Consider the following 24,146-nt stretch of genomic DNA (forward strand, 5'->3'; position numbering starts at 1 on the left):
TAATTACACAGAAATACAAGAATGTATGGCAAACAATAGATACAATTTTCTGTTTACTAAAAGAGGTATTATTAGGGGCACCTGGGTGGCTCAGTCAGTTAAGCTGCCAATTCTTGATTTTGGCTCAGGTCATCATCTTAGGGTCCTGGGATAAAGCCCTGCATTGCATCGGGGCTCTGCAGGGAGTCTGCTTCACGATTCTCTCTCCCTCTACCCCTCCCTCCATTTGCTCACACTCTTGCTCTCTCTAAAAAATAAACAAATCTTTAAAAAAAAGAGAGGTATTACTGCTTATCAAGATGTTAAATTTAATATTATGTATACATCTTGATCTCTGTCAGGGTAGTGTTCTCATGTGGTAAAGATGGAAACTCGAAGTCTCTTGAGGTCTGAACTTCAAAACTTGCACGGCACCACTTCTGTCACAATCTATTGGTCAGACAACCTAGGGAAGAAGAGGTTCTGCTGGAACAAGCTGGTGCAGATGCAAGTGAAAGTGTTGAAGATGTAGGCCACTGCTTTGATGCCAGAGAAATGCCCAAGCCGTACTGTATTGGTGATGTGCATCCAAATGACCTCAAACCTGAAAGTGGTAGCAAAGACCCTTCCAAAGATGCCACATACAAATGTTGCTGGTCACACTGGATTTTGCCCATCACAGGTGCTATAGTCTTAGGCTTCCTGTATTGTTACTACACATCTGAAAGTGAATCCTCCTGGGACTGTGTGGATTTGGAAAGCATATCCATTGGGAGGGCAAGCTAGAGATTTGTTTGGAGGCCTAGGGAGGCCCTCTTCTCAAATCCTGCCTCCCCTTGGACACCAGATGGTTGGCCAGACATCCACCCCAGAATTGAGACCAGTGACCTTCATCTCCTACAGCCTTACTCCCAAAGCACCTGCTCATTGTTCTGTGCCCCTGCCAGTGGCCCTTCTCTGTCTCTTCTGGCTTCCACCAGCCCCTCTATTTCCTAATTTTGTTTTACAATTACAATCAGTATGTCCTAGTGAAATAAAAAGCCAGTAAAAATGCCGGCTTTCCAATACTTTAAATATACATTAGACATTCTCAACAGGGCAACACAGTCTGGTTTTGAAGCTTTTCTTTTTACATTTTTCTTTGAAGTAAATATCTATATATATCTTAAAATATATATACATATGTACTATATACAATAACATACATATTTTAAGGCTTCTGTTAAAAATTTCAAATATTGGGGCACCTGGGTGGCTCAGTCAGTTAAGGGTCCAACTCTTGATTTTGGCTCAGGTCATGGTCTCAGGGTCGTTGGATCGAGCCTCACATCAGGCTGTCCCTCATCCTCTGCTCCTCCCCTCTCTAGCTCTCTTAAATAAATAAATAAAATCTTTTAAAAATCCTTCAAATATGTTAATTATTTGTATATTTATATATTCATTTGTGCCTAAATACACACATACATAAGGATATATTTATTTATTTGTTATTATTTCTTAAGATTTTATTTATTTATTTGAGAGAGAGAGAGAGACAGAGATAGTGAGGAGAGAGCATGAGAGAAGAGGAGAGGGAGAAGCAGGCTCCCTGCTGAGCAGTGAGCCCAACTTGGGGCTCAATCTCAGGACCTCAGGATCACAACCTGAGCTGAAGGCAGACATTTAACTGACTAAACCACCCAGGCACCCCTAAAGGTATATTTATAAATCTTATATTGATAAGTTATGTGAATAATGTACAAAAAGAGTAAAGTTAGAATATAAATTTGAATATAATCTGTTAGAATATAATCTGTAAGAAGATTCAGTTAATCTGTGCTCAAATTACTAGATGTTCCTTTTTATCACCAAAATATTTGTTAATTCTTAGTGCTTTATCATCTATTCTTAAACCATTCTGCAAAGACTCCTCTTTACTTTTGAAAAAATTCAGCTCCTAACACCATAGTTGTCTATTGGTATGTTTTTACAATGTTGCCTATAGATATTTCCTGTCTTTAATTACTTAGAAAATTCTTGGATACCTGGGTGGCTCAGTCCATTAAGTGTCTGCCTTCCACCCAGGTCATGATCCCAGGATCCTGGGATCTAGTACAGCAATGGGTTCCCTGCTCAGAGGGAGTCAGCTTCTCCCTCTTCCTCTCCTTCTTCCCTTCCTGCCCCTGTTTGTGCTCTCTCTCTCTCTCTCTCTCTCAAATAAGTAAATAAAATATTAAAAAAAGGTACATTAAAAAAATACTTAAGAGAATTCTTGTTTGCTTTAATAACTATTTTTAATTTTTCTTTTTCTCAATTTAGGCCCCAGATTCAGAATAATACCTAAACTCTTATCAAGGCTCCCCAAATGGCCATTAGGAAACAAAAAGAATTGCTCCTTTACACATGAAAGGACAATAAACATAATTAGGTTTTTCCAGAATTCTTCAAGTTCTAAAAAATTATTATGAGAAATTATCGTTTGTAAATGTTAGGGAAAAGGGATCCCTGGGTGGCACAGCGGTTTAGCGCCTGCCTTTGGCCCAGGGCGCGATCCTGGAGACCCGGGATCGAATCCCACGTCTGGCTCCCAGTGCATGGAGCCTGCTTCTCCCTCTGCCTGTGTCTGTGTCTCTGCCTCTCTCTCTCTGTGTGACTATCATAAAAAAAAAAAAAGTTAGGGAAAGATTGACAATGCAAAATGAGGTTCATCTTCTTAGGTTAATTATATATAAACAAAATGTGTTAACAAAAATATTTTTCTGGGGTGCCTGGGTAGCTCAGTTGGTTGAGTGTCCAGGTCATGATCCCAGGGTCCTGGGATGGAGCCCTACATCAATCTCCTTGCTCAGCAGGCAGCCTGCTTCTCCCTCTCCTGCTCCTTTTGCCTGTGCTCTCTTTCTGGTAAATAAATAAATAAAATCTTTTAAAAAAATATTTTTCTATGATTGTATACTTTTCAAGTGGAAAGAAGTCTCTCAGAATATTTGTACCCAGGATCCTAGATTCAAAATTTCTTTCTCTTTTTGTTCATGAAAAGTCTGAATAAGCACTAAAAGTACAGACTCTTTGGAAATTTATTACTTATTTCAGTCTTTTATTAGGTGCAGTTGCTAAAGTGTACCTGTCCTAAGAGCTGTAACAAACCACAGCAAAACATGGGAAAGCTTCCGTTACCTGCTCTAGGGTCTCCACTAAACCTAACTGTTCCCTAATCTACTCAGACTGTTTCATTGATAAAAATCACCCATCATTTCTCAGGCAGTTGCCTAACCTCCAATAAAATACTCTCATTTCCCTGACACAGCGCTACCCATGACTATAACACTAAATCCAGTGATGTCTTTCCTTTACCAAAAGAAGGAAAATCTAATCATTGCTTATCTCAGTTAGGAAATGAACCATAACACACACCCCTGAAACTCTCCTGGATGTGTCTGATTTAATTCTGTTTGTTGATGGTTCCTGAATAAAAATAACTAAAAACCGTCAAGAGGGCTATGCTATCAAATATTTAAAATTTACCCTTAAAATATAAGGCTCTCCCAGACTTAAATTAGTTCAGATACCTAATTTCTGTTACCTAAATCTACCAGCTGATAAAAGGTATACATACATGCATATAACAGAAATTTGTATATATGTATATGCATATATACAGTGTTTTCTGCATTTCAAAAATGATAAGCTTAAATAATGTGCTCTTCATCATCATAAAATCCTAATCTTCAAGCATTAATGTATACGTGTGTGTGTGTGTATGTGTATAAGATGTGATAATATGTAAATTATCCCATGACCTTAGAATCTTTTGAAAACAGAATCCCTAAACCTCTACAGTAACCTCTAAAATGGACAAATTAAAAACTTTTAGGTGTTTTGCTATTATTTAAGGAAGAGACAATTTTAAAGATGGATTATCAGAATGCCTCATGATATTAAACAAAATAGCAGAGATAAATTGATGATGATATGGAACCAACATTAGTGGGGTAATTACACAGGTATTGCTGAGAATATTTCCAGTGTGCATCTTATCAGCCCAAGACATAATCCAGCAAGACTGTAAACATGGGAAATGGTACAGAAGCCAAAGCCCTCTGAACACTGCCAAATTCCTTTGGTAATAAGCTATGAATATGTTCAGGTTGCATGTTTATTCTCAGGATTGAGCAGAAGTGTTTCATGGCTCTGCATCCTTATCTTCCACAAACTTTAGGGAAAAAATAGAATTAATGGAATCCTAAATTCAAAATTAGCAAGGCTCTCAGAAAATTTTGAACTTCCATGGCTTATTACTCTTGCCATTGGCCTTGGTGGCAATAAGAGTCATACTCTGAAGCCCTTAGATTACCTGTTCGTGAGTTAACAATTAGCCCCCACCCTTTTGCATTTGAAACATTTACTTCTAATCCTAGATTCTACCCATTACAAACTAAGATGGATAAATACTGTAAGTGATTTATGGTACCTCCAAAATTATCATTAAAAAGTTCAAGCTGCATTTCCAAAATACCTATTTAAACATGCCCTTCTTAGTTTAAAACCTGGAGATTTAGTCATCTGGAAAAGGTATCAGAATATAACTGTACTTGGACATTAATGGAAAGGATTTTATCAGGCAGGTATAGTTAACAGTGGGCATAGTGGCAAAACTCTAAGGTAATGATCTCTCATCCATGGTTTTCAACCAAAAAGATATACCATTAGGGAGGTGGCCTGAGTGGCTCAGTTGGTTAAGCGTCTGCCTTTGGCTCAGGTCATAATCCCGGGGTCCTGGGATGGAGCCCATGTCCGGCTCCCTGCTCAACGGGGAGCCTGCTTCTCCCTCTCCCTCTGTCCCTCCTTCCAGCTGTGCTTTCTCTCTCAAATAAACAAAATCTTTAAAAAAGATCAAAAGATGTACCACTTTCTCCTGATTGCTAGACATTTACTCTATGAGGAGAATTCAAACTAAGAATTGTTACGAATTCTTCAGGCACTGATGACTGGCGACGTGGTCAGCTTTCACCCAAGACAAAGAAGACCGATCTTCCAATTTTTTTCTAGTTAAGTTTGTAGGTTTTCAGCTCTAGTACTAATCTCACCTTTTATTGTGTTTTGGCACCAACATTACTGAATTAATACTAGTAAGGTAATTGCATAAGATTTAAATAAAAAATAAATGATCGGCACATTTCTTTGTTATAAGCAACAAATTACTAATGTCTCATTACACTGAGTTTAAGAATCACTACCCTCAAATCACTACCTTCAAATTTATCCTAAGAGACTATCTGGTCATTGTAATAGACTGAATATTTTGTGGTCACCCCACCTCCCCTTCATATGTTGAAATCCTGACCCCAAGATGATGGTATTAGGAACAAGGCCTCTAGAAGGTGATAGAACCTCATAAAAAAGGACTCCAGAGAGCTCCCTTTTTCTTCCATTATGTGAGTATGCAATATGAAGACAGGTCTATGAACCAGAAGGCAGCCTCTTACCAGACGACGAATCTGCTGGCATCCTGACCTTGGATTTCCTTGCCTCTGCAACTATGAGAAAGAAGTTTCTGTTATTTATAAGCCCCCCACCCCTCAGTCTATGGTATTCTCTTATAGCAGCCTGATTGGACTAAAACAATCATTGTTTGTGTATGAAATGAAATTAAGTATCACGTGAGGGAACTATTATTGACTCTCTTATCCATCAAATCTTGAGTTTGCTGAACTCATCTATCCATTTATTAATTTAACATTTCCTAGGAGCCAATAATGTGCCAAACAACATGGTAGACACTAGGATATGACAACACTGGTCTACTGCCTTTTAGTTTTGCAGAAAGAGGCAGGCAAGTAAATAAGGGCTGTCAAGTGGTACTGGGTGCTCTGACAGAATCATCAATAGAGTAGACAGTGTGGGAGATCAGAGAGTAGTGACTTCTTTATAGTATTTGTTTATGCAGTGAGATCCAGGAAAATACCACAGAGATAGGATCACTTGCAGAATAGACACAGTTTTTCAGATTCATTTGCAAAACGGTTATAGACAGTATAAGAAGTGAACCACACCCTTCTATATTCCTCTATAGTGCACATAATAAAAATGGATCCCTTTGAAAGCATGTCAAGATTTGGGTTATGGCAATAAAGAAGTTGCCTTCTCCCCCGCCCCCGCTTCTGCTCTAGTAAAGGGAATAAAAAAAAAAAAAATACGGGCCCCGTATGTTTAGTGTTTAAGGTTTAAGGTGTAAAGGGCTCAATATATTGAATTTATTTAATTGATTCCAGCATGGCCATTTGAGTGCCAATAAAAAAAAAATAAAATCAAGTAATTCGAAAGTGTTCAAATTCTGACAGGTCGGAGTCTGTTTCCTAAGTGTTTCCTTAGGGTCTGTGAACAGAGCCATTTAAACACACCGCTTGGAGGCTGGCAGGGAGAAAGGGCCAGGTTGGGAAAAGTCATCATCTCAGGAAATGAAGTGGAAGACCCAACATTTTTGTTATTCTGATGACTTGCTAGACGCTTTCTTTCATCTTACTCTCATGCTAACCCCTTTTCTCCAGGAGCCGATTAATGCTGTGACGACGTATCTTGGCCAAGGTCAAACAGCAGCTGAGAGATACAGGAGACTGGGGCTGATCTCGCCCGGGCTAGGTCTTCCCCACTCTGCGAATACACCAACGCTGCTCCCCCCCCAGCAAAGTACCCCCCGCCCCCCAAGCATCCTCACCCTTGTAAAGGGGCGCTCATCTGATCACTAAGACCTGGAGGCCACTTAGTGGGTCTCAGGTGGCTGGTCAGGTGACCCTAGGGCTCTGCAAATCCGCGAGGCTCCATCCCTTCCAAAGGGACGAGCCGAGAGCCCAGGTGGGTCGGCGACAGCAGGACGCGGCTTCCTTGCAGGTGCGCGCGCACCTGTCGCTGGCCGCGTGCGCGCGGCGAGGGGCGAGGGGCGAGGGGCGAGGGGCGAGGGGCGTGTCCGTGCGCGTGCGCGTGTCCGTGCGCGTGTCCGTGCGCGTGCGCGTGCGCGTGCGCCGGCAGCCCTCGCCGTCCGGGCGCCGTACGTGGGCGCGGTGTCCCTGCGCTCGGAGTTGCGGGCCGGGATTCGGGCCGGTGCCGAGTGGGAGTCTGGGAGGGGCGTGTTCCCGGCGGCGGCGGCGGCTCCCCCTGGCGGCGGCCGTGCGGCGCTGGCGGCGCGCAGTCAGGCGTTCTCCGCGGGCAGCCGGCGGCGGGGCCTTGCCGTCAAGCGCGGGGTCCTCGGCGGCCTGGGTGTCTGCCGCCTCAGCCGCTGTCGTAGGCGAGGACGGCTGCTTCTGCGGCTGCTGTTGGTGCGCGGCGGCGGCGGCGGCGGCGGCGGCGGCGGCGGCGGCGGCGGCGGCGGGGGAAGAGGGCGAGGCGACTGGGGAAGGAGGCGGCAGGCGCGGCGGCGGCGGCGGCGGCGGCTTCGCCCGGGGCCGGCGGCGGCGAGGGGGGGGGAAGATGGCGGACGTGCTCAGCGTCCTGCGACAGTACAACATCCAGAAGAAGGAGATTGTGGTCAAGGGAGACGAAGTGATCTTCGGCGAGTTCTCGTGGCCCAAGAACGTGAAGACCAACTATGTAGTTTGGGGGTAGGTCCGGCGCGGCTGTGGCCTGGGGAGGCCCGGGCTGGGGGGGGGGCGCCCCCAGGCGACCTCTTTCCTGACCCCTCCCCCCGGCTCCCTTTGGGGATGGAGGGGAAAAAAAAAAAACAAAACAAAAGCAAAAACAAGAAAAAAAAAACCAAAAAAAAAAAACACAAAACGGGTCTCCGGGTAAAAGTTTCTCACTGGAAAAGAAGTTGTACTTTGAGGTGAGGAGGGACTAGGAGGAGGCGCGCCCGGACGGGGCCATTTGTTTCAGTGTCTGGGACGCCGCAGGGAAAGGGGATGCTTGGGAGTTTCTGACTTTTCTGGTTCATTTTTTGCCGGTAAGTGGTCGAGTGTTAGCAACGCGTTGTAGGTGCAGAAAGGGGCGCACCGCGCGTGTTCTTCGGTTTTTCTTTTTTTTTTTTCCCTCTTGGAGGCTGCCCTGTGTGGCTGTAAGTGTCCCTGCTGCCCCTTGCAGCTCCGGGTCGGTTTCTTTTCCTTTTCCGTTAATTCCTTCCCTCAAGAAGAGCAAAGAACCGACCGTGTGTGAGGTCAGAACGGGAGTAAGATCGGGTCACTCGGGGAGAGTCCTCACAGCCCCTCTTGGGGGGGGGCGGGGCGGGCGGAAGGCAGGAGTTACCTCAGGGAGAAAGTTGCCGGGCGAAATGGAGGGCGGCGGGGGGGGGGTGCCTTGTGGGGTTTTAGGAAATGTGCTCTGAAGAGCGACGTTTTAAGAATGTTGATCCGCGCCGGGTTTTCTGGATATCAAGTCGTGAGGCGACATTACCTCGAAATAGGTCCGACTATGGTGCGGGACCTTTGTAGGGGTGTTCCTTGTCGTCGGTACTTGGCTCGAACGGGTAGAACCTTGGGCCAGAGCCTCCATACCCGTTTGGCTTGATTGAATGGGGGGAACCTTGGGCTCTTATGAAGGAACAGTGGATGAAAAGCTAGGGAAGGTGTGGTTTGTTGGTTGCTAGCTTTTTGGCCTCGAGGGGCTTATGGTTTGATTAGCTTTATGACATGTTGATGGCAGTGACATCATTCTGAGTTCCCTGCGTTTTGTCCTTTGGAAAGAATTTTACGCAGACAATCGCATTGGATTGGAATTTTAGCTGTTTTTTTTTTCTTTTTCTTTTTCTTTTTTCCCCCCTTGTGGTTAAGAAGTAGTCGTGGTGTAGGGCAAGGCGGTTCGATGTGAGAAATAGAGAAAATTCTTAGCACCTTGATTCCTGACTCAAAGGAGGTTCACTTAATCAAGAGGAGATGAGATAAAACAGAGAAGTTGGTGAGAAATGCGCTCTGGTCCCTAAGAGAGTAACCACTTCTGGCTTGGGGTGTCAGAAAAGGTTTCATGGAAGTGTGTTTGGGATGTAGACGTGCTACACGTTTTTCATGAACAGATGAGTAAGCCTTAAAGAATGGGTGAAGAACTTGAGGGTGACCCGATGGGGTAGGTCTTGTACGCTTAACAGCCTGTGAGCTGGAAGGGAAATGTTTCTCCATGGTCCGACGAAGCCAGTAGTGAAAAAGAACTGCTTAGAGCGGCTTCAAGCTTTAACAACAGTGAACCACCCCAATAAATATATTTTCGTTTCGTTTAAGTTCATCTCTGTATGCGTGTGTACACACATCCAACTTGATAACTGTCAGCAGTCGTTAATCCCTTCTTGCAGGCAGTACATTGTGACTTTGCTCTCCTATATCATTAAAATGAACTGGTTACCTGTATGTTATATTTCATCGTACAGTAATTGGTAGTGATGATATGGTTTGAAAGATGTCAGTTTAAAGAAGTGGAAATGCAGGCTAGAATTGTAGTTTGGGGCTGATTATTTTGGGCTGTATTCAGATGACTTTAAATAATGATGTTTTTAGGTGACGAGAGTCTTCGTGGGAAGGGTGAGATTGGACATGAATGCTGTTGAAGAGATAGCATTATGTGATTTCATTAAAAAAGCTTGCCCCTATAAACTGCATTGTTTTATCACAATTCATTATGATTTTACACTATTGGTTAGATTTTTGAGGGATGTCATAAGAATCACACCTCTGAAATTCATAGTTGTGTTTACTGTAAGAGTGTTGTTAGGGATGTTGTTTATAGCAGTACTTAACTTAGGAGACTAAGGATAAATTTCTTGTAAGTTTAGCACTGGCAATAGTTGTCCTTCTCCTCCTCAGTTTGTTTTCTCTTGTGGCTCCTTTCCAGTCTTTTTTTTTTTTTAATTTTTTTTCCTTTCCAATCTATAACTGATAAGGTTTCTCTCTCTGTTGACAAAGGCCAGATAGAAACAAATTTGGGGCAAATTCTAAAAAGTATATAGTACCTTAGGATGTGAATGTGGTATGCTTTCCTTCTTGCTTCTTGTTCTGTCTTCTTTGCGTTCTTTTGCTTTAATGACATTTCCACTTATTAAATTTCATACTTTTATGGGTATTTTTGTTAGCCATGTTAAATCCTTTCTTGGGTAACAAAGCAAATATAGATAAATTCATGTGTATAATTAAGTCCAAAGAGTTGAATTAAAATTGAGGGAAAATTTTGTTTTAATTACTTCAGGACTGGAAAAGAAGGCCAACCCAGAGAGTACTACACATTGGATTCTATCTTGTTTCTACTTAATAATGTGCACCTTTCTCATCCTGTTTATGTCCGACGTGCAGCCGTAAGTAAAATGTATTTTAAAACTTTTTTGGGTTTTTGGTTTTTTGGTGGTAGGTATTATTTGGCATGGATCACTTCCCTCATGGGTTTCAAATCAAAAGAAAAAAGGTTTGTATGAAAGGCTACCGGAGGGTCAAAATTAGATGACTGTGATTTATGCAGATTTTTAAATCTGTGACTTTCATGTAAAAAGTGGACACTGTTTACAAGAACAGAAATTTTGAAGGCATTTGTAGGAATGTTTTTAGAAATTCATAAGCCTGTGGAAGGACTCTTGATATTTAGAACTCTAATCTCAAGAAAACTTTTTTGGGGGCATCAAAAATAAGATTAATAGACAACTTTAAAATTAAATTTTTAAGTAGTTTAATAAACCCTTTATACGTTACTGATAAACTCATTTGTTTTCAGTTTTGCTTGCTTTCAGCATCTTAGTATTTGACCACTGTTTTTCTGAGTAGGAAATACTCAGCATCTAATACGTATAGAAAAAATTACAGTTTGAAACTACTTGGGATTTGGGAAATAGTGGGATGAAAATAACAGCATCTCTATAAACTTATGTTACCTCATCTTAAATCTTTTAAAAACTGAATTAGGCAGTAGTTAGAATATTTTGTTGGCTATGTTCATTCATTTTGTGGTAATAAAGATGATCCAGATACTTGGTTTAGATTTAGAGATTATATTGGGAAATGATAGTAGCATGCAACTGATGGCTGTAATTGTTACTGTGAAACTTAGGAACCTTCTTCACATGCTATTTAAGTCTTTTGTTTTTCTTAAATACGTCACAGATTGAAAGGGCAGAATTCTGTAATTCTGGAGTTCTATAAATGTAGTTTTTTCCTCTTTTGTGTTGTTTGCTCTTTCTTGTGAGCAGGCCATTTCTGAAATAAGTTTTCCTGACCCTTAGCTCCTATTTTAGCATGAGTAGGACTTCTCTCTTTCTCAATTGGCTTTATTATATAGACATGATTCATTAGTAACCAAATGGTGGAGTGTGTTATCAGACTTAGAAACAGTAATTTAAAGAAAATTAATTCAAATCTTTTAGCTATTTATGATATACTCCAAGTAGACTAGTTTTTAAAAACAAGCACACACAAATCTGTTGGCTCTTAAATTTTATACTCCTAGCAGAAATTAAAAATTAGCCTGCCCTTTTAAAAAAAAAAAAAAGGTTAATTTTAAGTGACTAAATATAAATATGGTTTATTTCTAACATCAGGGAGAGTGTGCACAATGTTTGGTGTGGTGAAATCTAATCAGTAGTCAGTATGAGATAATTAGCCAAAGAATACTTGTTGCTTCATTGTTGTTATATAAAGTGACAGAGGGATTTTAATTATATAATCTTGGCAGCCACCAGTCATTCCTGTACTCAGTTATTTGTTTACATTATAAAAATGATATGAGAGATTGTGATAATTAGTGGATTCGTTGAATTCATGGCCCCAAGATGACTTGGTGACTAAAGTATACAGTTTTATTTGTGTTGCATACCTCTTTACAAAACTGCTAGTGTAGGAGATTAAAGGAAAATTATCCATTTTACCAAAATAGATATATTTTCCAGATTTAATTTTTTTAAAATCTTTGCCCCTTCCTTACAGAATTTGTATACATTCAAGGATAAAAAGGAAATGTGTAATGTGGAAAGTAAAAAACCACCGTTAATGTTGTCCTATATTATGTCCTAAGTTTTTTCATGCTTAAATAACACATATCTGTTGTTAATTATGAAAACTTAATTTAATGGCTAAGTTAGTATATTTCAGAGTTCAAGTAGAATATTTTGAGGAAGTCTCTTTTGTGTTTGAGGCGAGAAGGTACTTGGAAATCTATAAAATGAGCAGGCAATAGGTCTAAAAAGATAATTGCTTAAAATGTGAAAAGTATCATGAGTAAAATTAAAAAATACTTAAGCCAAGGGAACAAAAAAGACTGGAATTGATTTTTTGAAGAAGGATGAGTCATTGTTTCATTTTTGATGGTTATCTTTTATATATCTTATTTGAATTTCAAAATGAAGTTATTAAAAATTAATATTCTTAAAATTTTTTAAAACTTTTACTAGGTTTTTTTTAGCCTAGTTTTCTAAAGATGAAGTCCTAAATAAATGTTACTGAGATATGTTGGAATAAAATTCAGGCAGTATACAATGTTTGTCTTTATTATGTTTCTTATACTTGTTGTTGATTTGATAACTAATTTAAAATTTTGACCTCAGACTGAAAATATTCCTGTGGTTAGAAGACCTGACCGAAAAGATCTACTTGGATATCTCAATGGTGAAGCATGTGAGTAATTTCTAAGTTGCTCTCACTCTTAAATAGCCATTGTTTCTTTCCCTCCTCTGTGAAATAAGAAGCAACAGGAAGAGAATTTGTATTTCCACTAAAAAATTAACCTACTAGAAGGATAGTTGTGCATATGCTCTCCATTCTTTTCTTGTTACGGTCAATGCACTATTTTCCCTCCCACGGTCAATTACCACTTCTCTGTCTATATAGATTCCATTTCCTCTCACACTTTCAAAGATTTTGCCTTTGTAAATTGTTGTTTTTCTCTTGCATCATCATCTTTCTCCTTTTCTCTGCATCATTCCCTTTGAAATGCGTACTGTAAGATCTCTCATTTAAAAACAATTTTTGACCCCACATTCCTAGCATCTACTGTTGAATTTGTCTTCTCCTTTTTATTGCAAAATTCTTTGTTAACAGTTGCTTAATACCACTGCTTCCCTCCTGAATTCACGCCAATCTGGCTTTCCTACTCACCGTATCACTGAAATTACTGTTGTAAGGTAAACACGGACTTTAGGGTTACCATTTCCTTTGGTGTTTCTTTTTTTTTTTTTTTATTTTTTTTTTTTTTATTTTTTTTTATTTACGATAGTCATACAGAGAGAGAGAGAGAGGCAGAGACACAGGCAGAGGGAGAAGCAGGCTCCATGCACCGGGAGCCCGACGTGGGATTCGATCCCGGGTCTCCAGGATCGCGCCCTGGGCCAAAGGCAGGCGCCAAACCGCTGCGCCACCCAGGGATCCCATCCTTTGGTGTTTCTTATCCATATCTTGCTTGACCTCTTAACTGCATTTGATACTGTGGACTACTACCCTTTTCTTCACTTGGCATTTGGGGCACCAGGCTCTCTTAATTCTATGTGTGTTCACTGTCCGTTTCTCATTTTATTTTGCATAACTCCCTTATCTTCAACACTGACCTATTCCTAAGCTCCAAATTATAAATTCACTGTCCACATCTTCCTTTGGATATTTAATAGGTATATTAAATTCAACATATCTGAAATAGAATGTTGATTCCCTCCTTCCATTCTCCCTCAGACAAAACTAAAATAGCAGATCTGGTCTCCCAGTGTTCCCATCTCAGTAAATGCTATCCCATTCATGTAGTTGTTTAGGCCAAAAACCGTGGAGAAATCTTTGATTATTTTGATTTCACGAACAAATCCTTTTCTTTAGCTTTAAAAGTATGACAATTTCTTAACCACTCTGTTCCCACCCTGTCCCATCCTTTCCCTTTAGACTTGCATAGGTCTTATAGGTCCCTACTTTATATTTTATAGTATAATCTTTGCTGACCTATTAGAGTGACCTGTTTTTGAAAACATATATAAACTTGATTGTGTCACTTACCTGCTCCAGCCCATTCTATGGCTTCCCATAGAACTTAGAATAAAGCTCACATTCCTTATCTTGTTCTGACCTACGTGATCTTGCTTCTGCCTGAATCTCTGTGGCCTCATCTTCTTCCAACCTTCCTTTGCTCATAGCAGCTCAGTCTTACTGATTCTTTTAATTATCCTAACTTATTTTTTTAAGATTTTATTTATTCATGAGAGACAGAGAGAGAGGCAGAGAGAGAGAGAGAGAGAGAGAGAGGCAGACAGAAATACAGGCAGAGGGAGAAGCAGGCTCCATGCAGGGAGCCTGACGTGGGACTCTATCCCGGGTCTCCAGGATCAGGCCCAGGGCTGAAGCCTGCACTAAACCGCTGAGCCATCTGGGCTACCCTTTCCTAACGTTTTGAACCCTTGTACTCGCTGTTTTCTCTGTGTTCAGTTCTATTTCTCTACATTGTCTCATGTCTTATTTCTTAGACTCTCATTCATATTTGTGCTTAAAACTTCTGTCAAAAAGAACTTAGCACTCTAAAATATAAAATAGCATTGTTTCCCCACATATGCCCATCTGAGTACAGTATCTTCCTGATTTATTTTTTATCAAATCCCTTATATTGACTTGAAATTACAGATTTGTTTACTTCTATATAGTCTGCCCCGTTAGAGGGTAAACTCTAAGGAAGCAGACAATTGTTAAAAACACAGCATTTAGAATAGTAATCAATAGTAGGTGCTTACTGTATAAATGAGTAATTATTAATTTGCTGTCTAAAAAATATGAATAGATATAATAAATTGATATAAATGATATGAGTGGCGCAGCGGTTTGGCGCCTGCCTTTGGCCCAGGGCGCGATCCTGGAGACCCGGGATCGAATCCCATATCGGGCTCCCGGTGCATGGAGCCTGCTTCTCCCTCTGCCTGTGTCTCTGCCTCTCTCTCTCTCTGTGTGACTATCATAAATAAATAAATTAAAAAATAAATAAATAAATGATATATAATAGAATTTGATAGATATGAATAAGTTAATGTAATTTAAATAAATCAATATAATCTAAGACTGTTTGGTTTTAAACTTCCTTGGGGTAGAATTTACTACCTTTAAGTCATGAATAGCTGTCTTATCATATACTGTGTGCTACGGGTTTAACAGTGAGATTGATTTGCCCAGAGTATCTTGCATAATGGAAAGACCATCATCAAGAGTTGTGTTTCTGGGGACACTTGGGTGGCTCAGTTTGAGTGGCTGCCTTCAGCTTGAGTCATGATCTCAGGGTCCTGGTCCCACATGGGGCTCCCTGCTCAGTGGAGAGCCTGCTTCTCCCTCTCCTCCCCATTTGTGCTTTCTCTCTTGCTATCTCTCTCAAATAAAAATCGTAATTCAAAAAGAGTTGTCTTTCTGTACTGTCCTCACTAAACATTCAGCAAACAGTTACTGAGTGGTTATTCTTTTTTTTAGATTGATTTATTTATTTGAAAGAAAGTGCGTGTGAGTACGAGCACGCGGAGGGGCAGAGAGAGAATCTTCAGCAAATTCCCTGCTGATTGCAGAGCCCAAATGGTACTCCATTTCATGACCCTGTAATCATGACATGAGCTGAAAGTAAGAGTCGGATGCCCAACTGACGGGTTATTCTTAAAGGCATTGTACTTGGTGCTATACCAAATGCAAAATTCCTCTGAACATTTTTACCATTGTGTAAGATAGACTAATAAAAGAAGGTTGGAGGACTGAGGAGGCATTCTTATTCTTCTATGAGGAGGATGGAATTGAGGATAGGCAAAGGCTTTTTTTTTTTTAATCATGGTGTACTTGGTAGAAATAGATTTTTTTTTTAAAGATTTTATTTATTTATGAGAGAGAGAGAGAGAGAGAGGCAGAGACACAGGCAGAGGGAGAAGCAGGCTCCATTGCAGGGAGCCTGATTGGGATTCCATCCTGGGACTCCAGGATCATGCTCTGAGGCAAAGGCAGACACTTAACCACAGAGCCACCCAGGTGTCCCAAGGATCCTTTATTTTTAAGCATCTCAAGTAAGCATGACAAATAGGCTGGGTAGTGGGAGAGAGGCAAATAAATTGTTTTTCTTTTCAGAATCCATAAAAAAAAGTTTCCATTTATTCATCCACATCATTTCTTGTAGTTTCTATAGGACAAATAAGTTTAGTCATCAAGTATATTACTTTGCTACTTTTATTTTATTTATTTATTTTTTTAAAAGGTTTTATTTATTTATTCACGAGAGACACAGAGAGAGGCAGAGACACAAGCAGAGGGAGAAGCAGGCTCCATGCAGGGAGTCTGATGTGGGGCTCAATCCCAGGTCTCCAGGATCACGCCCTGGGCTGAAGGCAGCGCTAAACTGCTGAGCCACCTGGGCTACCCTGCTTTGCTACTTTTAAAACAAATTGTTGATTTCATGGTTTAATGAAAAAGTTGAGCAAATCTTAAGACATTCTGTGCTCTTATACAAGATGTAATAGCTTAAAGATATCAGTTCATATAATAGATTTTATTTTTTTTATTTTTTTTCATAACATAGATTTTAAATTTAACATTATCCCAATTAAAGTCTCTATACAATTTTTCTTGAGGGAGGAGTTGGAACCAAGACATGATGATTCTAAAATCCATTTGGTAGAAGTAAGTGTCATTGAAGTTTAGAGAAGAGCAATGAGAAAATACTAAGTATTCTAGAGTTTAGAACTTAAAGCCACAGTAATTTTTAAAATGTTTTTTAAAACATTTTATCTGTTAAATATTAAATTATGTAAATTTGACACAGAGGTCAAATCAGTGGGGGAAAAATAGGATTATTCAAGTGATAGGTTGATAAAAATGAAAACGTTCTATATAAACCTAACAAGATGGGGAAAAAAATACTTCAACTCATATCACAGTGAAAGGACCAGTCTCACTGATAATATGAAGTGGTCCTAGAAATACATGCATAAAAGACCAACAACCAAATGTATTATAGTCATACAATTCAAAGAAAAGGTGATAAAATCATATGAAAAATGCTTATTTCACTTGTAAGATAATTACAAATTGGAACTATACAGATAGCACTTATTTTGCCTTGTTAAAAATTTAGCAGTTTAATAATATACTCTAGTGAGTCTCTGAGGAAATAGATACCTGAATATATTTTTAGGTATAATGTCAACTGATAAAAAACCCACTGAAGACATTTGGCAGTATTTCTTGTTACAAAAATCAACCCAGAAATACTGGATCTGGGACTTTATACCAGAGGTATATTTGAAAATCCATGAAGCATTTTATATATATATATATATATATATATATGTAAATGCATGCCCACACACAAAACTTCATTGTGTCATTGTAGTGGCAAAAACCAATAGAATTGAACTGCCTCTGAGTAGATAGGGAAAACTAGTTAAATACAGTATAATCCAGACAGTAAATACTATATATATTTTAAAAAGAAAGTTGAAGAATGCTGTACATGCTGATGTGTTAGAGCCCTCTTGTGAGGTTAAAAAAAAGATTCAAGTGTGTATAATATGCTATATTTTATGTTAAAAAGGGAAAAATAAAAGTATAATGTATTTCTTGTATCTACAAAAAGAAACTCTAGAAAGATACACAAGAGATCGTTAATCGTTAAATAGTTATGCAGGGTGGTGAGAACTACCTAGATGGGGAGTGGTACACCCTTTTGTTAATTTCATTATTTTGAAACATTCAGAAATTGAATGATTTAATTAAAATCAATTTTTTAAGCAATTGTAATTAAAAATTGTGATTTTAAGGTGAACGCTAACTTAAAGCCTTTTCCTTTATAAATATATATTTATGTATTTATGTTTAGGTACATTTCATGTGCATGTGTGGTAGGTAAGTAATATTGGAGTATACGTTCTTTGAAGTGACCAGTTGATTTCAATTTATCACAATAATTTGGAAGCTAGATTATTAAAAATATTTTGTTCTTTTACAACTTTTAAATACAGATTGATCTTTATAATAAAATGTTTTTACAAGACTATTTAACAACTTTTTTCCTGGGAAATCACTGTATATAAAGTAAGAGATAACAGATATTGAGTATTTCACTTATAATAATGTCAAGTATATGTGTTCAAATATTGGTCTTCTCACATAAATCTTTTTAAATCTTCAGCAACATCAGCAAGCATAGATAGAAGTGCCCCTCTAGAAATAGGTCTTCAGCGATCTACCCAAGGTACGTTTTGTCACATATTTATATTGAACTTTTCAAAAACTTATTCCAGTACTATATATTTATTTACTTTTTTTTTCTTAAAGTGAAACGAGCTGCAGATGAAGTTTTAGCAGAAGCAAAGAAACCACGCATTGAGGTAATGGGACTTTATTTTAAATGTGAATTGTAGTATTACAAAATTGGGTTTGTGTATAGAAAAGAATTCTTTTTCATAGTAATCCTAGGAGCTTTTTTCCTGGAAAACTTGTAGTACAGTGAATGTTTGATTAATAGTAACTTGAACTATACTTTAAGATCTCTTATATACAATCTATGTGATAGACAAATCACTTTATTTTCTTTTATACTATTGATGAAAGTGTTAGGCTAGGTCATGAGTTGGAAAACTAATATAAAAGGTAAGAAAGTAAATATTTTAGGCTTTTTGGGCCATTTAGTGTCTGTCCAACTCTTCCACTCTGTTATTGTAGTGCAAAAACAAGCTTAGGCAGTACAGAAGTGAACTGGCAAGGCTGTATTCCAGTAAAATTTTAAAAAACAAACTGAGCCCATCTTTGGGTTGTAGTTTGCCTACCCCTGGAATAAGGTGGTGTGAGAATTTGCTTCATTCTTTTTTTTTTTATTTAAGATTTTATTTATTTATTCACAAGAGGCGGAGACATAGGCAGAGACATAGGCAGAGAGAAAGGCAGGCTCCATGGGGGGAGCCTGATAATGGGACTCGATCCTGGGACCCCAGGGCCACAACCTGAGCCAAAGGCAAGCGCTCAACCACTGAGCCACCCAGGGTCCCAGTTTGCTTCAGTCTTTAGACTGTGAACATGAAGTGCTTATTATAGTTCTTTCTTAAAATACTAAAGTACCAGGGGGGTACCTGGGTGGTACCCAGGGGTGTACCTGGGTGGCTCAGTCAGTTGAGCATCCTCCTCTTGGTTTCATCTCAGGTTATGATCTCAGGGTCCTGCACTCAGCTGGAGTCTGCTTGAGATTTTCTCCTTCTGCCCCTCCCCCTGCTTGCACACATGCCTTCCCTCAGATAAATAAATACAATCTTTAAAAAAAAATACTGATGTATTAGGTTGCGTGTTTTTTTGTAATGTTTTATAGCCAGCAAGTGGAATGCTAATGTTGGCAAATGAGGATAGTGCACATGAAATAGGATCTATATAAGAAATGCAGTTACCTTTAGAAGGAAAAGGCATTGAACAGCTAGGGTATTGCATAAGAAAGTTGAGCCTTAGAAATTTCAATTATATGATTATGAGACTGTTTATTTAAAAATTTTAATAAGCCCCAGATCAGTTACATATAAAATTCCCTGAAAATGGAAGATAATCTACTAGAGGTACACTTAAAATCTGAGAAATGATTGAACTGGTCCAGGTATCAATTAACAATATAAAAATAACACTTGTAGTCATCACTAATGTTAACATTACTAGAAAACATAAGTCTTTTCCTTTCACACTTCTATAAAAATCAAATAGTTTTACCTTTTGCTTGCTTACATAAATAGTAAAGCATTCTTAAAGATAAAAAGTTAATTGTTAAATGGCAGGGTTGTTAGTAAGTATGTTCTGTAGAATCACTGATAGAATTTGATGCTAAAACCATACAATTTTAATTTTAAAACAATGTAATGGGATCCCTGGGTGGCGCAGCGGTTTGGCCCCTGCCTTTGGCCCAGGGCGCAATCCTGGAGACCCGGGATCGAATCCCACGTCGGGCTCCCGGTGCATGGAGCCTGCTTCTCCCTCTGCCTGTGTCTCTGCCTCTCTCTCTCTCTTTCTGTGACTATCATAAAAAAACAAACAAAAAAAAAACAATGTAATTTTATAAGCATACTCTGAGACATGGACTTGATGTTTTTTAGTTAATGATAATAATGATAATTAACTCATGTTTTTCCTCTGTTCTGGGTGATGTTTTTGCATATTTTATATTAACTCACGTAATTCTCAACCACAACCTCCTGAAGTTGGCAGTACTATACATGTCATCAATAAGCAAACCCCTCAGAGAGGCTAAATTACTTGTTGAGGGTTGAGGTTCATGGAGCCAGGATTAGAACCTAGACAGTCTGGCTTTCAGCCATTCTACTATATATACTGACTACAAATTTTGCAGCAGTAAAGTGGAAGTTTTCACCAGCTCTTTGTATGAAAGAAGGTTGTGACCCACCGTGAACAGAATGTGTGAATTTAGAGATACTATTTGAGAGGAAAAACCAGAATTTACAGTTTAATTATTTGAAATAAATTGAACATGTCAAAAAATACTAATTTGCTAAGATACCATTTACTTGAAAAATCAGCAAGAAATAGTATAATAAAATTCTTTCCGGAGTATTTATAGAGTTAAAATGAGTTACATAAACGCTGTGTTACATAAACAGTTTTTAGTTCAGTAGATATATATTGGGAACCTGCAAGGCATTATGCTAGGAGAGAGAAATCTTGAGGGCAAAGATTCTGATCTGATTAAAATCTAGGCCGCATTTGTCTTTAAAATCAGTAGTTTCCTAAGGAATTTGAATGATTTGTATTATACCTTCACTACACATGGCTAAAATTTAATGCAATTTGCTAAAATACTGCCTTTGCATTTATGTCAGCAAAATGTCTGTTTAAATGATAGGTTAATATTAGAGCCTGAATTGGATGGAGCACAACATTGAATATACTGATTCTTTTTATACAATATTATATTTTGTTAGCCATAGATACTCTGATTCTTAGTTTTTCTCATTTGTTGAATGTGGCCATTGAACTAGATCAAGTTTTGTTTTTAACCGCTTTTCAGACTGAATTTTATCTGAAATTCTAACATAGAGAAAAGGTGAGCTACCAAAGTTGAATTCAGAGAAGTGGCCCATGGGGCACTTTGTAGGAAATGCCTGATGTTCTAAGGAACATGCTTTGAAAACCATTCAAGTTTCACTTTGGTCATCAAAAATCTGGTGGATTCAGGACCTGGGGCAACAGATCCACAAAACTATCTCCAAAATGAAATTTTTGACTGATGAAAGCTTTTCATAAAATTTAGTAGTAAACCTTCCTGAAGAAAAGGAATTTATTTGTGGTATAATACTTTATGAATGAAAGTAGCTATGATACATTAGGAGAAGAATATTTAATTGTAGAAAAAAGTTGCTGAAGTTCTTTGGTAAGCTTTTTAATCAGTTCTTATGTGATCCAACAGGTATGTATTACTGTTGTGTTTAACTAAAAGTAATCTTAAAGGCCAGTGTTGCTTGGAATGTCATAGGCAGGAACTTATGTAAGGAACATGTAATTTGTTATTGTTCTAAAAGTTAAATAAAAATTTAAAATATTAACCAGTGGTTATTTTCAGGATGAAGAGTGTGTGCGCCTTGATAAAGAGAGATTGGCTGCTCGTTTGGAGGGTCACAAAGAAGGGATTGTACAGACTGAACAGATTAGGTAAGATTTTCTTTAGTAGAAAGTGTTAAGTGTATATGGGAAAGGAGATTTTAATATGTTAACTCCATTTATCTTTATCTTTTACATTCATTATATGCTTCTGTGCCCAAAGTTCAAAAGATGTGTGGGCCTGTTTTATGGTAAGGGAGATTCAACGTTAATTATGCTTTCATGAAAGCCTTCTGGGTTCTATTACCATATTGATCTTTGCATTTTAAAATTACTCTATTACCAAGCCACTCATTTATTTTGTGATCTCTTGTTGATTTATAGCAGAGGTCAGCAAACTTTTTTTGTACAGTGACACATACTAAATACTTTTTGCTTTAAGGTCATGTGGGTTTTTTTTGTAACTAATGTTTGTGGTAGGGAAAGTAGTCTATGATTTCTTAATTCATAAAAGAATTGGCATGGCTGGATTTGGCCTGTGGTCTTACTTTGTTGATCTCTGATTTTTACTATAATTAGAATCATTTCTTAATTTTCCTTGGCACAATATAATGCTTTGGAAGTTTTATCCAAACTTAAAAATTCAATGCTGATTTTTAAAAGCTTTATCGAAGACGACTGACATATAACGATAAGCTGTACATATTTAACATACGTTGATAAGCTTTCACATATGTATACATCTGTGAAACCATTATAATAAGATAATGAATATAACATCCCTCTATAAATTTCTTGTGTACCTTTTAGGTAGAAGATTCCACTCTTCTTATCCCCACATCCTTCCCTCTCCAGGCAACCAGTGATCTGCCGTTACTATTAATTAGTGTTTTGTAGAGTTAAATATAAATGGAATTATGTAGTATGTACTTTTGTGGGAGTCTGGCTTCTTTTACTTAGCATAATTATTTTGAGATTCATCCATATTGTTGGATGTGTCAGTAGTTCTTTATTGCTGAGTAGTCCATTTTTGTATCGTATGGATATAACACAGCTTGTTTTCCAGGCACCTATTTATGGACATTTTACTTGTTGCTGTTTTTTGGCTCTTGCAGCTAAAACTATGGGCATTTGTGTACAAGTTTTTTATGGACTTATGTTTTCATTTCCACTGCGTAAATACCTAGGAGAGGAGTGAGTGAATTGTGTAGTGGTATAGTCTTTCTTCTTAAGAAATCAGGCTGTTCAAAGTGTACTATTTCATATTTGTAACATGAATACATACGAGTTCTAGTTTCTTCACAGCCTTGCCAACACTTGGTGTGGTCAGGCTTTTTAATTTTAGCCATGCTAATAGGTATGAGATGGTATCTCATTGTGAGTTTACCTTGCACTTACCTCATGATTAGTGATATGAGCATTTTTTTGTGCTTATTTGCCATTTTACCATGTTTGATGAAGTGTGTTCAGATTTTTGTACATTTTTTAAATTGGATTGTTACTATTGAGTTTTGAAGGTTTGTTGAAGTCCTTTTTCATACAGAGGCTTTGCAGATAACTTCTCCCATTCTGATTTGTCTTTACATTCTCCTGGCTACCTTTTGAAGAGCAGCTTGTTTAAATTTTTATGACATAGCCTAAGCAAAGCCAACAAAGATTATTTCATATTCTCTTGTAGGAATTTTTTAGTTTTAGGTTTTACATTTAAGTTTGTGACCTACTTTCAGTTGTTTTTCGTGTAGGATATACAGTATGGCTCAAAATCATATATTTTTTTATGATCTAGATATTGAAGCTCAGTTTTGTGCATTTCAGCACTATTGGTACCCAATGAATTGTTTTTGTACTTGTGTGAAAAATCAGTTGTTCATGCGTAGGTCTGTTTCCGGACCCATTCTGTACTGTTGATCTGTTGGTCTTTTTGACTGTATCAAATTGTAATTATTGTTTCTTTATAAGTTTTAAAAACAGGGCAGCTAGGGTACCTCGGTTTAGTGCTTGCCTTCAGCCCAGGGCTTGATCCTGGAGTCCAGGGATTGAGTCCCATGCCAGGCTCCCTGCATGGAGCCTGCTTCTCCCTCTGCCTGTGTCTCTGCCTCTCTCTCTCTCTCTCTCTCTCTGTCTCTCATGAATAAATAAATAAAATCTTAAAAAAAAAAAACAGATAGTGTTAGCTTTCCAACTTTTGCTCTTCACTTTCAAGGATGTTTTTGCCGTTTCAGGGTCTTTGCATTTCCACAAAAGTTTTGGAATTAACATGTCAGTTCTTCCAAAATGCTTACTGGGATTTTGATTGGGATTGCACTGAATCTGTAGACAGACCAATTTGGGGAGTATTGACATCTTAGAAATATTGAGTCTTCTGATTTATATACTTATTTCTTTGTTTATTAATGGAGGTATTTAGATCTTTAGTTTCTTTTAACATTTCATAATTTTCAGTGTATAGGTCTTATACATCTTTTTTTATATTTCATACTTTTTGATGTTATTTTAAGTGATCGTTTAAAAATTTCAATTCTTCATTTATCCTTAGGATAGAAATACAGTCGATCTTTGGGGATGGATCTTGTACCCTAGAATCATGTTTAAACTCATTGATAAGTTCTTGTAATTTTTTTGGTAGCTCTTATTAACTTTTCTACATAGATAATCATGTGGTCTACACATAAAATACATGTTTCTTTTTTATCCCTTTCATTTCTTGCCTAATTGCACTGGCTAGACTTGCTG

At 38.2% G+C, this 24,146-nt stretch overlaps 1 protein-coding gene and 1 long non-coding RNA gene across 2 annotated transcripts in view; one reads left to right on the forward strand and one right to left on the reverse strand.

The window, feature by feature from the left end:
* Window positions 1-347: 347 nt before the first annotated feature.
* LOC129515195 (uncharacterized) lies at window positions 348-6,852 on the reverse strand. The gene is made up of 3 exons (XR_008665535.1): window positions 6,671-6,852; window positions 5,442-5,492; window positions 348-445 (listed from the first exon to the last, which is right to left on the reverse strand). It is a non-coding gene; the product is annotated as an uncharacterized LOC129515195 (long non-coding RNA).
* A 517-nt stretch (window positions 6,853-7,369) lies between these two features.
* The window catches only part of CDC73 (cell division cycle 73), a 106,595-nt gene continuing 89,818 nt past the window's right edge, over window positions 7,370-24,146 (forward strand). The window contains exons 1-6 of the mRNA XM_055333933.1: window positions 7,370-7,550; window positions 10,111-10,216; window positions 12,449-12,518; window positions 18,019-18,081; window positions 18,165-18,217; window positions 21,436-21,524. Of these exons, the coding sequence (XP_055189908.1) occupies window positions 7,420-7,550; window positions 10,111-10,216; window positions 12,449-12,518; window positions 18,019-18,081; window positions 18,165-18,217; window positions 21,436-21,524 (512 nt within the window). The 5' untranslated portion in view covers window positions 7,370-7,419. The remainder of the gene's footprint in view (window positions 7,551-10,110; window positions 10,217-12,448; window positions 12,519-18,018; window positions 18,082-18,164; window positions 18,218-21,435; window positions 21,525-24,146) is intronic.

The sequence above is a fragment of the Nyctereutes procyonoides genome, unplaced genomic scaffold, assembly GCF_905146905.1.
Source record: "Nyctereutes procyonoides isolate TBG_1078 unplaced genomic scaffold, NYPRO_anot_genome, whole genome shotgun sequence".
Taxonomy (NCBI): Eukaryota; Metazoa; Chordata; class Mammalia; order Carnivora; family Canidae; genus Nyctereutes; species Nyctereutes procyonoides.